The sequence below is a fragment of the Lepus europaeus genome, chromosome 8 (genome assembly GCF_033115175.1).
Source record: "Lepus europaeus isolate LE1 chromosome 8, mLepTim1.pri, whole genome shotgun sequence".
Taxonomy (NCBI): domain Eukaryota; kingdom Metazoa; phylum Chordata; class Mammalia; order Lagomorpha; family Leporidae; genus Lepus; species Lepus europaeus.
In genome coordinates, this window is record NC_084834.1 from 101139662 (window position 1) to 101153253 (window position 13592).

General features: G+C 48.6%; 1 protein-coding gene across 2 annotated transcripts in view; it reads right to left on the minus strand.

The window, feature by feature from the left end:
* The window catches only part of SHROOM3 (shroom family member 3), a 337315-nt gene that overhangs the window by 42426 nt on the left and 281297 nt on the right, over positions 1-13592 (minus strand). For both annotated transcript variants that reach the window (XM_062198626.1, XM_062198625.1), the window contains exon 4: positions 1713-1844. In XM_062198626.1, the coding sequence (XP_062054610.1) occupies positions 1713-1844 (132 nt within the window). The remainder of the gene's footprint in view (positions 1-1712; positions 1845-13592) is intronic.

Below are 13592 nucleotides of genomic sequence, written 5' to 3' on the forward strand. Positions count from 1 at the left end.
CACACCTGCATTTATAAGTATGTACTTATTGGGGCCACTGACCTTCACGTTCCTTTCCAGGTTTCACCATACCTCTGTCTTTAGCCTGATTATTATAATTAGTTGTCACTTATCGAGTGCTTCCTCTGTACCAGGAACCGCACTTGTTATTTTATTTGATCCTCACAATGCTCTAACGACAACAGGTACTATTAATTTCATTCTGCAGAAGAGGAAGCCAAGATCCAAGAGGTTCAATGGTTTGTTCAAGCTGAGGCGGTAAGTGGTGATACTCAGATTTACACTGAGGTCTGTCACGAAAGCCGAGAACCTTCCATGGTGCCTTTCTTCTTTCGAACCCTAAGGTTCCCCACATCTTGCCTTCTGAAAACCCTAACACCTCTGTCCCATAAAGCAGAAGCAGTGTGTCTTTGAGAAGCAATCCTTCCAGGGTGGCCGGGAGGACATGGGTAAAGGAGATGATCTCTTCCTGTGGCCCGAGGCTATCCTGCTGTGTTGGGAGAGCTTTACCCTGCCAGGTCCATGAGACATTGTCCGCCCCTGAGAGGCCCAGGATTTGACCTGTGACTCAACCAGATGGGAGTATTCAAGGCTCTGACTGAGTTTGGGCCTTGCCAACGCACAGCCACCATCTGTTAATCGTTTCAGAAGCTGAAACCCCCACCCCAGCACACATGCACACACACACACATGCACACCAGCACTTGGGTCTCATTTGTATGCAGGGGCTTGAGATGGCCCTCGTCCTCTTGACCTTCTCACCTCCTTCCTGTTACCTTTCTCCAAGCATTTCCCGAAAGTGAAATGCTACAGAGTCTGCTTCCCTGAGGTCAGAGGACAGGTCCACTCTGCAGGAAGCATGGGGAGTCCTGATTTCATTCTGGCTTTCTTACGCCTGGGTGGCCACATTTGGCTTCTTTTCCCCAGCTCCTCTTGATGGTCTCAGTCCTGCGATAGTTCCCTCTTCCTGTAACACTCACAGTAGCTCCTGCTTTTCCCTGACGGAACCTCCAGTCACACAGACCTCGACCACGAAAGCAGAGGAAGTACAGCTTAGCCATTCCATGCAATGGCTTTGAGACCTGCCCTGGGTTTGTTTAGACTCAGGTCCTGGTCATTCATTTGACTTTGCACAAATTCATCTATGCCTCAGTTTCTCATTCTGTGAAGTGGGGTTACTAATACTGTGTGTATTTTGGAGAAGCAGGTGAAAGATTACAGGAGGTACAGACACTCTGCGCATTTCTCAATGCTAGGTGCTGCTGCTGTCGGAACTAAGCTGGGAAAACTGCCTTAACAGGGAAAGAAACCGAGTGGGGCGTTCAAATGCCTAAATGAGACCATTCAGATAAAAACCAGATGCAATTCTGACTAAAGAGACGGGACACTTAAGCATCCAGGGACGGAGTCGGCCACTTTCCCTAATGTGGTGTTACCGTATGTACCCCGAAGATATCTGAGAATTAGTGGATGCCACAAATATCCCAATGACCTGCCGGTGGTCACAGTGACCCTGGTGCCTCTTCGCATCGATCCAGCCTGGGAGAGCAGGACACTTGGCCTTATAAGAGGCTGAGAAAAGTAGCACACAGAGATCTAGTACTTGGGGTGCATGTCAGAAGATGTTCTTGAAACAGAAGAGAATGAGTTCATTTCTGGGAACACCGCATTTGAAAGTAGGAAACCGCAGGGTCTCGGCTGCAGCCACTCACCTGGAATGGTAGCTTTGGTGCCAAGGAGGACCAATCGTGCCCTGAGATACCTGCATCATGCTGGCATCAGCTTGGGTCTCCCCAGATCTGGTCGTATGCCACGAGTGGGGGCGGCCTGCAGGTTCACCACGCCTGAGGAAACACAGAGGACGCACGTTACCAGCGTTAGCTCAGTCTCCCTCTGTCGTCATTTGTGGATTTGGGAGCACAGTCAGCCATACCCTCAGAGATCAGGAAGCAACCAAGTAAAATACTAAACAGGATATTTCTGAACTACTTTCTCTTACAAATCATTGCTATTCTCTGCTTAATTAGTAGTTCAGTTCTTATTTTGACATAACTCCAGACTTACATAGAAATGTTGCAAAAATCAGTACAAAGACTCCCTACACAACCTTCACCTAGATGTCTGATGTGTTAGCATTTTATGTTTTGCTAATGTAAACAACATGGAGCGCTGCTCTTGGTCTCTGAGGGCACTTCAGAAAGTTCATGGAAATTAAAAATAAGTTATTCTGGTGGCTGAGGGTCTTCAGAAAGTTCACAGCGAAAGTGCATTATGAAAATACTTTGCATGCATTTCAAAACTTCTTTCACCACACAAAATTTATATTTTAATTCCCTTTTTCTGTGAATTTTTGGAAGAACCCTCATATATACCCATGTAGAAACAAAGAGCACCGATTCCTTTCCCCTTCCCAAAGGCCTTTGTGTGAGATGAAGGTTTGCAGGAGATCTGAAAGCCCTCTGCCATCCTCTGCTGCTGGGTAAATGATTCTATTGTATTTTGCTTTCTTGGTAAAAATGACATCAAAATTAGCAGCAACCTCAGTGGTCAGAGTGCTGTGAGCCACACAATCTAGAGAACAAATGGCTCCCCCAAATAGTGTCTTATTTTGCAAGTCGCTGGCTTCAACTTTTAAACATCCTGCCCTTAAAACACGAAGAACTGACAAAGCCAAAGGGAGAGCACGGGTGTCTTTCAGCTGGTAACACGGGAGGGTGGAGCGAGTGAGGAGGGCCACACTGCTACAGAAGGCTGAAGTCAGGAGGGCGATCTATCAGGCATCTCATGATACAAACTCCTGAACCACAAGACTGTAGGGGGATTGTTCTGTAGTGTAGGACACTTCTATGGCATCCAGGAAGCCACTTTGAAATGATGAAGGAAACAGCAGTAAGTTACTCAACTCATTGTACTTGGCATTGGGACTAGAAACCCACCCATGACGGCCGGCGCCGTGGCTCAACAGGCTAATCCTCTGCCTTGCGGCGCTGGCACACCGGGTTCTAGTCCCGGTCGGGGCACCGATCCTGTCCCGGTTGCCCCTCTTCCAGGCCAGCTCTCCGCTGTGGCCAGGGAGTGCAGTGGAGGATGGCCCAAGTCCTTGGGCTCTGCACCCCATGGGAGACCAGGATAAGCACCTGGCTCCTGCCATCGGAACAGCGCGGTGCGCCGGCCGCAGCGCGCTACCGCGGCGGCCATTGGAGGGTGAACCAACGGCAAAAGGAAGACCTTTCTCTCTGTCTCTCTCTCACTGTCCACTCTGCCTGTCAAAAATAAAAAAAAAAAAAAAAAAAAAGAAACCCACCCATGCCTTTTCTGTGAGAAAAAAAAAAAAATTAGCTTCTGTCATGTAAGTGAAAAATCACGTCCCTGATGGCAATAAAATTTCAGTTGTTAAGCATATCAGGATAGCACTAGGCAGGGTGCCAGGAGGCTGGGTTCTTACCCCCTCTTTGTAATTGCTATATACGACTCAGTGTGCTCATCTAAAAAGTGACGAGAGGTGGGCATTTGGTGCAGTGGCTAAGATGCTGCTTGGGACATGTGGCGCTCACATCAGTGTGTCTGGGTGTGAATGCTGGCTCTGCTTCTGGTTCCAGCTTCCTCTAATGTGCACCCTGGGAGGCAGCAGGTGGTGGCTTGTGTTGGATCCATGCCACCCACGTGGGAGACCCAGACTGAATTCCCAGCCCCAGCTTTGGCCTGGCCCAGCCCCAACTGTTACAGGCATTTGGGGAGTGAACCAGCAGATACGTCTCTATGTCTCTGTCTTTCAAATAAATTGGATAAATAAATAAGTGCAAACCTAAAACGTGATGAGATTGATCAAAGATGCTGGATTGACTTCATTTTAATCTGGAATGACTTTTTAAAAGTATGAGAGACACAGAAAGCTTCCCTAGATAGATGAAGATTTTTTAAAAATATTACTACTTCAAAAAGTTCTTGGGAAAATGGAATCAAAACAGACTTTTTTGGTGCAAGAAATTTTTGAAATCTATGCATAGGAGGGATCTTCAGAAAGCTCATGAAAATGTGTATTATTACAAAGCTTTGCGTGAATTTCAAAAAACTTTTTGCGTGAAAACAAACATCTATTCACTGCATTTTCCATGAACTTTTTGCAGATTCCTTAGTTCAACTTTCTGGAGAGTGATTATGGTCATAGGAAAATGGTCTTGGATGCAGCATGGGAAATAGGTGCAGAAGATTTTTAAGCAGTCAGTAAATATTTATTGAACCGAAGAAGACTAGAATCAGGAGGACTAACCGTTAAAGTAAGAAAAATTCAGATCTCTCTTGAGGTGGGAAGAGACTGGGATGTGGCTAAAGATGCTACCCCTGAGATCAGACAAACTTAGGCCTGACTCCAGTTTGTAAATTGGGTAGCCCTTATTTATTTATTTATTTATTTTGGCAGGCAGAGTTAGACAGTGAGAGAGAGACAGAGAGAAAGGTTTTACTTTTTCCGTTGGTTCACCCCCTAAGTGGCCACTATGGCCGGTGCGTTGTGGATAGCACACTGCGCCGATCAGGAGCCAGGAGCCAGGTGCTTCTCCTGGTCTCCCATGCGAGTGCAGGGCCCAAAGACTTGGGCCATCCTCCACTGCCTTCCCGGGCCACAGCAGAGAGCTCCACTGGAAGAGGAGCAACCGGGACAGAATTCGGCGCCCCAACTGGGACTAGAACTCGGGGTGCCGGCGCCACAGGCGGAGGACTAGTCTAGTGAGCCGTGGCACCGGCCTCCTTATTTTTATTCTTTGGATGTTAGGTAAGTTTCTTCACCACCTTGAACTTTCCACTCTGTAAAAGGCAGACCATAACAGAACCTATCACAGGGCTTCTGTGGGATTGAAAAGGTGGTAACGTACCTGGCACAGGTAAGAGCTCTGTAAATGTGGAGCATTATCATCAGTCACTCCTCATTAATGAGTCGCTAACCGAGCAGAGAAGCTAAGAAGACCGGCCTGTCAGAGATGCCTGGGAGGACGGCCAGGACACAGGAGAAAGACGCTGAGGGTGACTGACGGGGAGAGGGGAAGGGCCAGGAACTGCTGGCCGTGGTGACTCGCCCAGCTCTGAGCTCCCCGGGAAGGCATCGAGGATCAGTCGTTACAGCAGAGACTTGCTCTGGTTACAGCCTCTAGGATCCTGGCCTGCATACGGCAGAGAGCTGCCAGAGCAGTGACTGACCTGCGATCAGGGGAGAAAGCAAGCCAAGAAGAACTAGACCTGCCCACCTGGAAACTGCAGAGGAACTAAAGGAAGGGTCGTGCAGTCTTGGGCTAAAGAGACGGAGCAGGCTGCAAACTTCAGAGGTCAACAGCTGGGGCCAGGCTATTACAACGTGTTTAGCTGCTTGTCCCCAGGCCTCTCCAATCCTCACAACAGGTCCCAGACAAGCCCCAAATCATTAGGGTCAGAACTGTCCCAGAGCTGAGTCAACCCTCTTCTCAGAGGGGCCAGCACGGGCTCAGCATCTCAGCAGAGGGACCTTCTCTCTGCTGGTTCCACTGTGACTGCGGAAATCCAGCTCCCAGACACAAGGCTGCCCCTCTCCACCCGGTTCCTGAAGCCAGGCCACCTCCCTTGAATGTCACTTCCTCAGATTCCTGGCCTATTCCCCAGTTCCATCCAGTGAACAGAAATCCTTCCTGGTTCCCCCACCCCTGGGGGCTGGCCCAGATCACACCCAGCCAGCAAGCCTGGGAGTCAGGGTGTAAACACAGTCACACGGGACTTCAGGTGCAGCAGGAGCCCAGCCCTGGGTGAAGAAATAGTCTCTTGCGTGAGGCTCTTGGAAGCGTTTCACGTGCAGATCGCTGTGGACTCCAATGGGCCCAAGAGACAAAAGGAGAAAGAACAAACTGTGATCGCCCTAGTGAAGGAGTGAGGGCCACTCTCTGGGTGTCAGCCCTGGGACTGCCCCGGGAAGCCGGTGGGCACCACTGAATGCCCAGGGTGGCCGTCCAGGAGTTCAAGCACCCCAGGGTACGTGTCAGGTTCCACAGGCTCTCCAGAAGGAAGCGCCCTTGCCCTGTCCTGGAGATGAGGTGTGAGAGGGTTTCTGGGTAACTTCTGGAGTTCCAGAAAGCCCTCTAGTGTGACACCCTACAGGACGTGGAGGTCCCCTGAAGAACAACAGTACAGCCACCCAGACTCTACGTCAGCTGGCTCACCGCCCTCAGGCAGGGAGGTGTAAAGGAAGACAGGACGGGGGAGCTGCTTCTCCCAGGTCCGTGCAGAACATCTCTGTGCTTTGAAGACAATGGTAAGACACGCAGGCCTCCCCCAGCTTGCTTCCCTTCAGTCTGGGGACATCTATGGAGACCTGTGTGCCAGCCACTGCGGTAACCCTGGGAAGCCAAGAGAAAAGGATCACAAGACCCAATTAATTCACGGCACAGAGACAGGTAAGCCACAGCAACGCAGTGTGATGGGTCCCCTAAGACAGCCCCGTCCAAGGTGCTCAGTGGGCGCAGAGGATGGGGTCACAGCACGGCAGGGTTGAGTCGAGGCGGCTCCACTGTTAACCAGGAAAGGTTTTTCCAGATGGGACAGAGTGGAAAAAGGAAGGGAAGGAAGCACAGCAGAAAGAAAAGCATGGAAAAGGCAGGGGAATGCTCAAGAGGATAAATCAAAGTCACGCAAAGGATCCAGAGAGGAGACGAGGAATACCGCGAGAGCAGCAGGTGAGGGGGAAGGGGAGAGGGCTCACACGGTACAGATGCCTCACTCGGTGCCAAACTAGCAGTCTGGACTGGGTCTGGTGGCATTGGAAGCCCCAGAACATTCGCAGGGGAGAGTGGTGGGAAGACCCCAGTAACAAGTAGAATACGTTGGGGGCAGACAGATTGGAGTATGCTGTGTTGGTCAGGTAACAGACGTCGAGGGTCTGGCACTGAGGCAGTGCCCGTGAACTTGAGGAGATGACAGATCTGAACGCAGAAGCCTCGGTCTCAGTGACCACTTGGATATTCGGTCACACAAGAGGGCACTTCAAAAATTCATGGAAAAACGGAATTAGAAGGTAAGTTGATTTTGATGCAAAAACATTTCAAAATCCACACATTTTTCCCCCCATAAGACACATTTTTCATGAACTGTTTGCAGACCCTCTATATTTACCCTGGGTGCAATATCAGGCTTAAAAAGCTTATGAACAGGGTGCTTTTGAAACACACACACACACACACACATACCATGGAAAGGTTTTTAAAAAACAGTTTTCTTTCGGATGCAGACCCTATGCTGGGAGAATACTTCTGAAATAAATCCTTGTTTTATGGTTCTTCCATACTGTACATAAAGAAGTAATGAAATAAGGAAAAGATAACCAAAAATAGCCTACGAACTCTCAAATCCTCGCTGGCAAATAAATCAGTACAACCTGCATGAAGAATAGTTGGGCAATGTCTAGTTGTTGTTTCAAGAAAAAGCAATGCATCTATCAAAAGATGGGAAAAGGACCTACATGCCTATTAGTTGCCTAAGACATGCAGTACATCCATACAGTGGAACATCATGTGGCTGTCAACAAGAACAGAGTTGTTCTCCACTTGATAGTTGGGAATCCTATCGTTGAATGAAAATGTTGAGATGGGAATCACGTGTACAGGATGCTGCAGTGAGTGGGGGAAAACATATCATCACATGCATGTTCAATAATGTGAACAGTACTTTTGAAAAGATACTTTAGGGGCCAGCGCTGTGGTGTAGGGGGTAAAGCTGCCGCCTGCAGTGCCGGCATCCCACATGGGTGTAGGCTTGAGTCCCGTCTGCTCCACTTCCATTCCAGCTCTCTGCTATGGTCTGGGAAAGCAGTGGAAGATGGCCTAAGTCCTTGGGTCCCTGCACCCATGTGGGAGACCCAGAAGAAGCTCCTGGCTTTGGATCAGCTCAGCTCTGGCCATTGTGGCCATCTGGGGAGTAAATCAATGGATGGAAGGTCTCTCTCTCTCTCTCTCTCTCTCTTTGCCTCTGCCTCTCTATAACTCTGACTTTCCAATAAATAAATCAATCTTTTAAAAAGAGTCAATTTCTGATACTTAAAAGAAAAAAGATACTTTAGAAGCCATCAACAGTGACGGCCATGGGAGAAAACTCATTTTCACTGTATTTTATTTTGTAATTTTTGAATTTTGTACCATGTCCATGTATTGTCTATTAAAAAGCAAAGTATTTTAAAAAACAGCCTCCCATTTTAGAAATATAATTCACGTATGTTGCAATAACCAAAAGAGTATTTGTTTACAGACTTTTTCAACATGGCAAACAACGTATTTAGCATTCCTAAAGAGCACAGCATGCTTGCACATTTTGGGGCCACTCTGATTTCTAAAAAGATGAGGAAATATTTTCTGAGGGTAAATTACATCATGAGCAAATTTTATGATTTAATTTTAAAATTCAGCAAACTTGGTTGTGTGTGTGGGTGCAATTCAAACAAAGTCCTTTTGTTGCACTCCTAACCACAAACAAGGAAGCTGAACATGTGGGATGGACCAGCTGATGAAACTGGAATTAGCAATGACACAATGTCCTTAAAGGATCTCGCCCAGCACAGAGAGAGGCAGGAACGCCAAGCACATTTCTGAAAAATCATCACGCAGGGATTTCAAGCAAGGTCTGTCGATTCCCTACTTTGTGCCTCCTGCAAGATCATGGAGAACCTCAAGGAGTTATAAACTTGTTGGGGGAAGACGTGGTTGCCATAGAAAATATTAAACAAAATGAGAGTATTATTCACTCAAAAAGTAAGAGTGCCTGCCGAGTGAGAAGCACCATTTTAGGCACTTGAGTATTTTCTCACTTACACTTTGTACTGTCTATGATATGAATGAAACAAATGAGAGAGTCTAAGCAACGTGTCCCTAGTCACAAAGGCAGTGAGTGGCAGAGCCGGTACTCAAACTCAGGCATCTGTCTCCGGAGCCTATGTTTTTATTCTCAGCAGTGGGCACCATGCAGTGAGCTGGGAAGGGCAGAGGAGGACAAGCTTTAGCAGGTAAGCAAATAAAAAACCAGGATGTTTTCTTGTAGTTAGAAGGGCCCTTTGGATACAAGACTGGGCAATGAGAGAGTAATTGAAGGTTCCTGCTTAGGCCAGGCACGACTTCTTTGAGAGAGGAACAGTCCAAGCAAGACTCAAATGATGAGAAATATTTAGCAGAAGGAACAATGAATGCAAGGTCCTCGAGGCAGGATGATTTGGGGTTTTCAAAGAGTAAAAGCTAGTGTGTCCAGGGCTGGGTGAGTGAATTGCAGATAGCATGAGACTCAGATCCTACTGGGCCACTAGGCTTTGGAGGCATTTTGGTCACTGGGACTTGAGAGGACCTTGAAGGACTGGTATTCTTTGGATGAATGTTCTAACTTAGAACATAAAATAAATCCTAACAGCTAGAGTCAAATCTTTTTGTTGATGTTCTTGGATAAGCTTTGTTATGGTAGACTTTGCTGGAGTACTACCTTTGTAACAGCACACCAACTGGACATGAATCAAACATATAAGAATGTAAAATAGCTTTAATGATTTTGTGATTATTTTAAAATTTACTTTGGGGCCAGTGGTATGGCACAGCGGGTAAAGTTGGCACCTGTGATGCCAGTGCCCCATGTGGGCACTGGTTCACATTTTAGATGCTCCACTTTTTCTTCTTCTTTTTTTAAAGATTTATTTATTTATTTGAAAGGCAGAGTTACAGAGAGGCAGAGGCAGAGAGAGAGAGAGAGAGGCTTTCATCTGCTGGTTCACTCCCCAGATGGCCACAATGGCCGGAGCTGTGCCGATCTGAAGCCAGGAGCCAGGAGCTTCTTCCGGGTCTCCCACGCGGGTGCAGGGGCCCAAGGACTTGGGCCATCCTCCACTGCTTTCCCAGGCTATAGCAGAGTGGGATCGGAAGTGGAGCAGCTGGGACTCAAACCACCACGGATGAAGCGAATGAGAGAGGTGGCAGCTTTACCAGCTACGCAGCAGCATCGGCCTTGATGCTCCATTTCTGATCCAGCTCTCTGCTAAGGAGCTGGGGAACACTGCAAAGATGGCTCAAGTGTCTGGGCCCCTGCTACCCAACTGGGATACCTGGATGAAGCTCCTGGTTCCTGGCTTCAGCCTGGTCTAATCCTGGCTGTTGTGGCCATTTGGGGGAGTGAACCAGCAAATGGAAGATCAATCTCTCTCTCTCTCTCTCTTTGACTTTCAAATAAATTTTTTAAAAAAAGTTTTAAAAAGAAAATTTATATGAGTGAGGTTGAACACATTTCTATTTGACAACTGTTTATAGCCCTTGCCTATTTTCCTGCTGGACTATGGTCTTTTTATTTGTTGAACTCTTTATTTAATAGAGTCAATAAGCCTTTGATTATAACATCAATCAAAAATATTATGTCAAAAATAATATTAAGCTGAAGAATATAAAATACAGACTACCAGTACCACAAAACAAAAATGACCATAATCCCTCGCTAACCTATCTGCCTGCCCATTCATCATTCACTTAGTGTACAATACTATTATGAAGGCAAAGTCAGTCACAACAAAGTTCTACTTTAATCCCCAATGCTCCCCCGCTACAAAAAGCAAAGAAGTAAAATACAGTATGTCAATGCATTTTGTAAATTAAGCCTATTGGAATTACCACTTTAGAGGCTTGGGTTGAGGTCTTTATGACACACTTGTTGAAACTCTGTTTCTTAAGCTTCTGTGTGTTACTGCTATTTGACCCCATCTATTTTTTAAATTATTGAAAAACTGAAATTATTTTTGAATTAAGAAATACCTTAAACATATCAATATAAAGACTACCCATGTACTGATCACCAAAATTTATTGAATCTTAGTATTTCCCCCATATTTTTACTTCTTTTGAATCGTAATTAGAGGATTAATCATAATTAGTGAGTTAATTCTCAGGGCAGCTGCACTTGCTCTCCAGGTTCCCCCACCCCTACCTCTTGTCCCCTACAGCTAATTATTGGAGTTCCCTTCCTCTACACCTTTGCTAAGGTTTCACTATGCAAACAAGCAAATATGAACGTGTAGTCTCATTTCACCCCTTCCCCAGAGGGCTCACGTGTGCTACTCTTCTCTGGTTTTCTGCACTCGACAATACATGTTGGCCATCACTCGATATCAGTACTCCACATTGGCCATCACTCGGTATCAGTACTCCACATTGGCCATCACTCGGTATCAGTACTCCATGTTGGCCATCACTCGGTATCAGTACTCCACACTGGCCATCCCTCGGTATCAGTACTCCACACTGGCCATCCCTCGGTATCAGTACCCCACACTGGCCATCACTCGACATCAGTACCCCACGGTGGCCCTCACTCGACATCAGTACCCCACGGTGGCCCTCACTCGATATCAGTACCCCACACTGGCCATCACTCGATATCAGTACTCCACAGTGGCCATCACTCGACATCAGTACTCCACACTGGCCATCACTCGACATCAGTACTCCACACTGGCCATCACTCGACATCAGTACTCAACACTGGCCCTTACTCGATATCAGTACCCCACAGTGGCCCTCACTCGATATCAGTACCCCACGGTGGCCCTCACTCGATATCAGTACCCCACGGTGGCCACTCGATATCAGTACCCAACCGTGGCCCTCACTCGATATCGGTACCCCACAGTGGCCCTCACTCGACATCGGTACCCCACACTGGCCCTCACTCGACATCAGTACCCCACGGTGGCCCTCACTCGACATCAGTACCCCACGGTGGCCCTCACTCGATATCAGTACCCCACGGTGGCCCTCACTCGATATCGGTACCCCACGGTGGCCCTCACTCGATATCGGTACCCCACGGTGGCCCTCACTCGATATCGGTACCCCACGGTGGCCCTCACTCGATATCGGTACCCCACGGTGGCCCTCACTCGATATCGGTACCCCACGGTGGCCCTCACTCGATATCGGTACCCCACGGTGCCCATCACTCGATATCAGTACCCCACAGTGGCCCTCACTCGATATCAGTACCCCACACTGGCCATCACTCGATATCAGTACCCCACAGTGGCCCTCACTCGACATCAGTACCCCACACTGGCCATCACTCGATATCAGTACCCCACACTGGCCATCACTCGATATCAGTACCCCACGGTGGCCATCACTCGATATCAGTACCCCACGGTGGCCCTCACTCGATATCAGTACCCCACGGTGGCCCTCACTCGACATCAGTACCCCACGGTGGCCCTCACTCGATATCAGTACCCCACGGTGGCCCTCACTCGATATCAGTACTCCACACTGGCCATCACTCGATATCAGTACCCCACACTGGCCATCACTCGATATCAGTACTCCACACTGCCCATCACTCGATATCAGTACCCCACACTGGCCATCACTCGATATCAGTACTCCACATTGGCCATCACTCGGTATCAGTACTCCACATTGGCCATCACTCGGTATCAGTACTCCACTCAGGCCATCTCTCAATATCAGTGCTCCACGGTGGCCATCACTCGGTATCAGTACTCCACTCAGGCCATCTCTCAATATCAGTGCTCCACGGTGGCCATCACTCGGTATCAGTACTCCACATTGGCCATCACTCGATATCAGTACCCTACATTGGCCATCACTCGGTATCAGTACTCCACACTGGCCATCACTCGGTATCAGTACCCCACACTGGCCATCACTCGGTATCAGTACCCCACACTGGCCATCACTCGGTATCAGTACCCCACACTGGCCATCACTCGATATCAGTACCCCACACTGGCCCTCACTTGATATCAGTTCTCCACACTGGCCCTCTCTCGATATCAGTACCCCACACTGGCCCTCTCTCGATATCAGTACCCCACACTGGCCCTCACTCGATATCAGTAACCCACGGTGGCCCTCACTCGATATCAGTACTCCACGGTGGCCCTCACTCGATATCAGTACCCCACGGTGCCCAAAACTCGATATCAGTACCCCACGGTGCCCATCACTCGATATCAGTACCCCACGGTGGCCATCACTCGATATCAGTACCCCATGGTGGCCATCACTCGATATCAGTACCCCACGGTGGCCCTCACTCGATATCAGTACCCCACGGTGGCCCTCACTCGATATCAGTACCCCACGGTGGCCCTCACTCGATATCAGTACCCCCCGGTGGCCCACACGATATCAGTACCCCCCGGTGGCCCACACTCGATATCAGTACCCCACAGTGGCCCACACTCGATATCAGTACCCCACAGTGGCCCACACTCGATATCAGTACCCCACAGTGGCCCACACTCGATATCAGTACGCCCCGGTGGCCCACACTCGATATCAGTACCCCACGGTGGCCCTCACTCGATATCTGTACCCCACAGTGGCCCTCACTCGATATCAGTACTCCACACTGGCCCTCACTCGATATCAGTACCCCACGGTGGCCATCACTCGATATCAGTACCCCACGGTGGCCCTCACTCCATATCAGTACTCCACGGTGGCCATCACTCAATATCAGTACCCCACATTGGCCATCACTCGATATCAGTACTCCACACTGGCCATAACTCGATATCAGTACTCCACGGTGGCCATCACTCGATATCA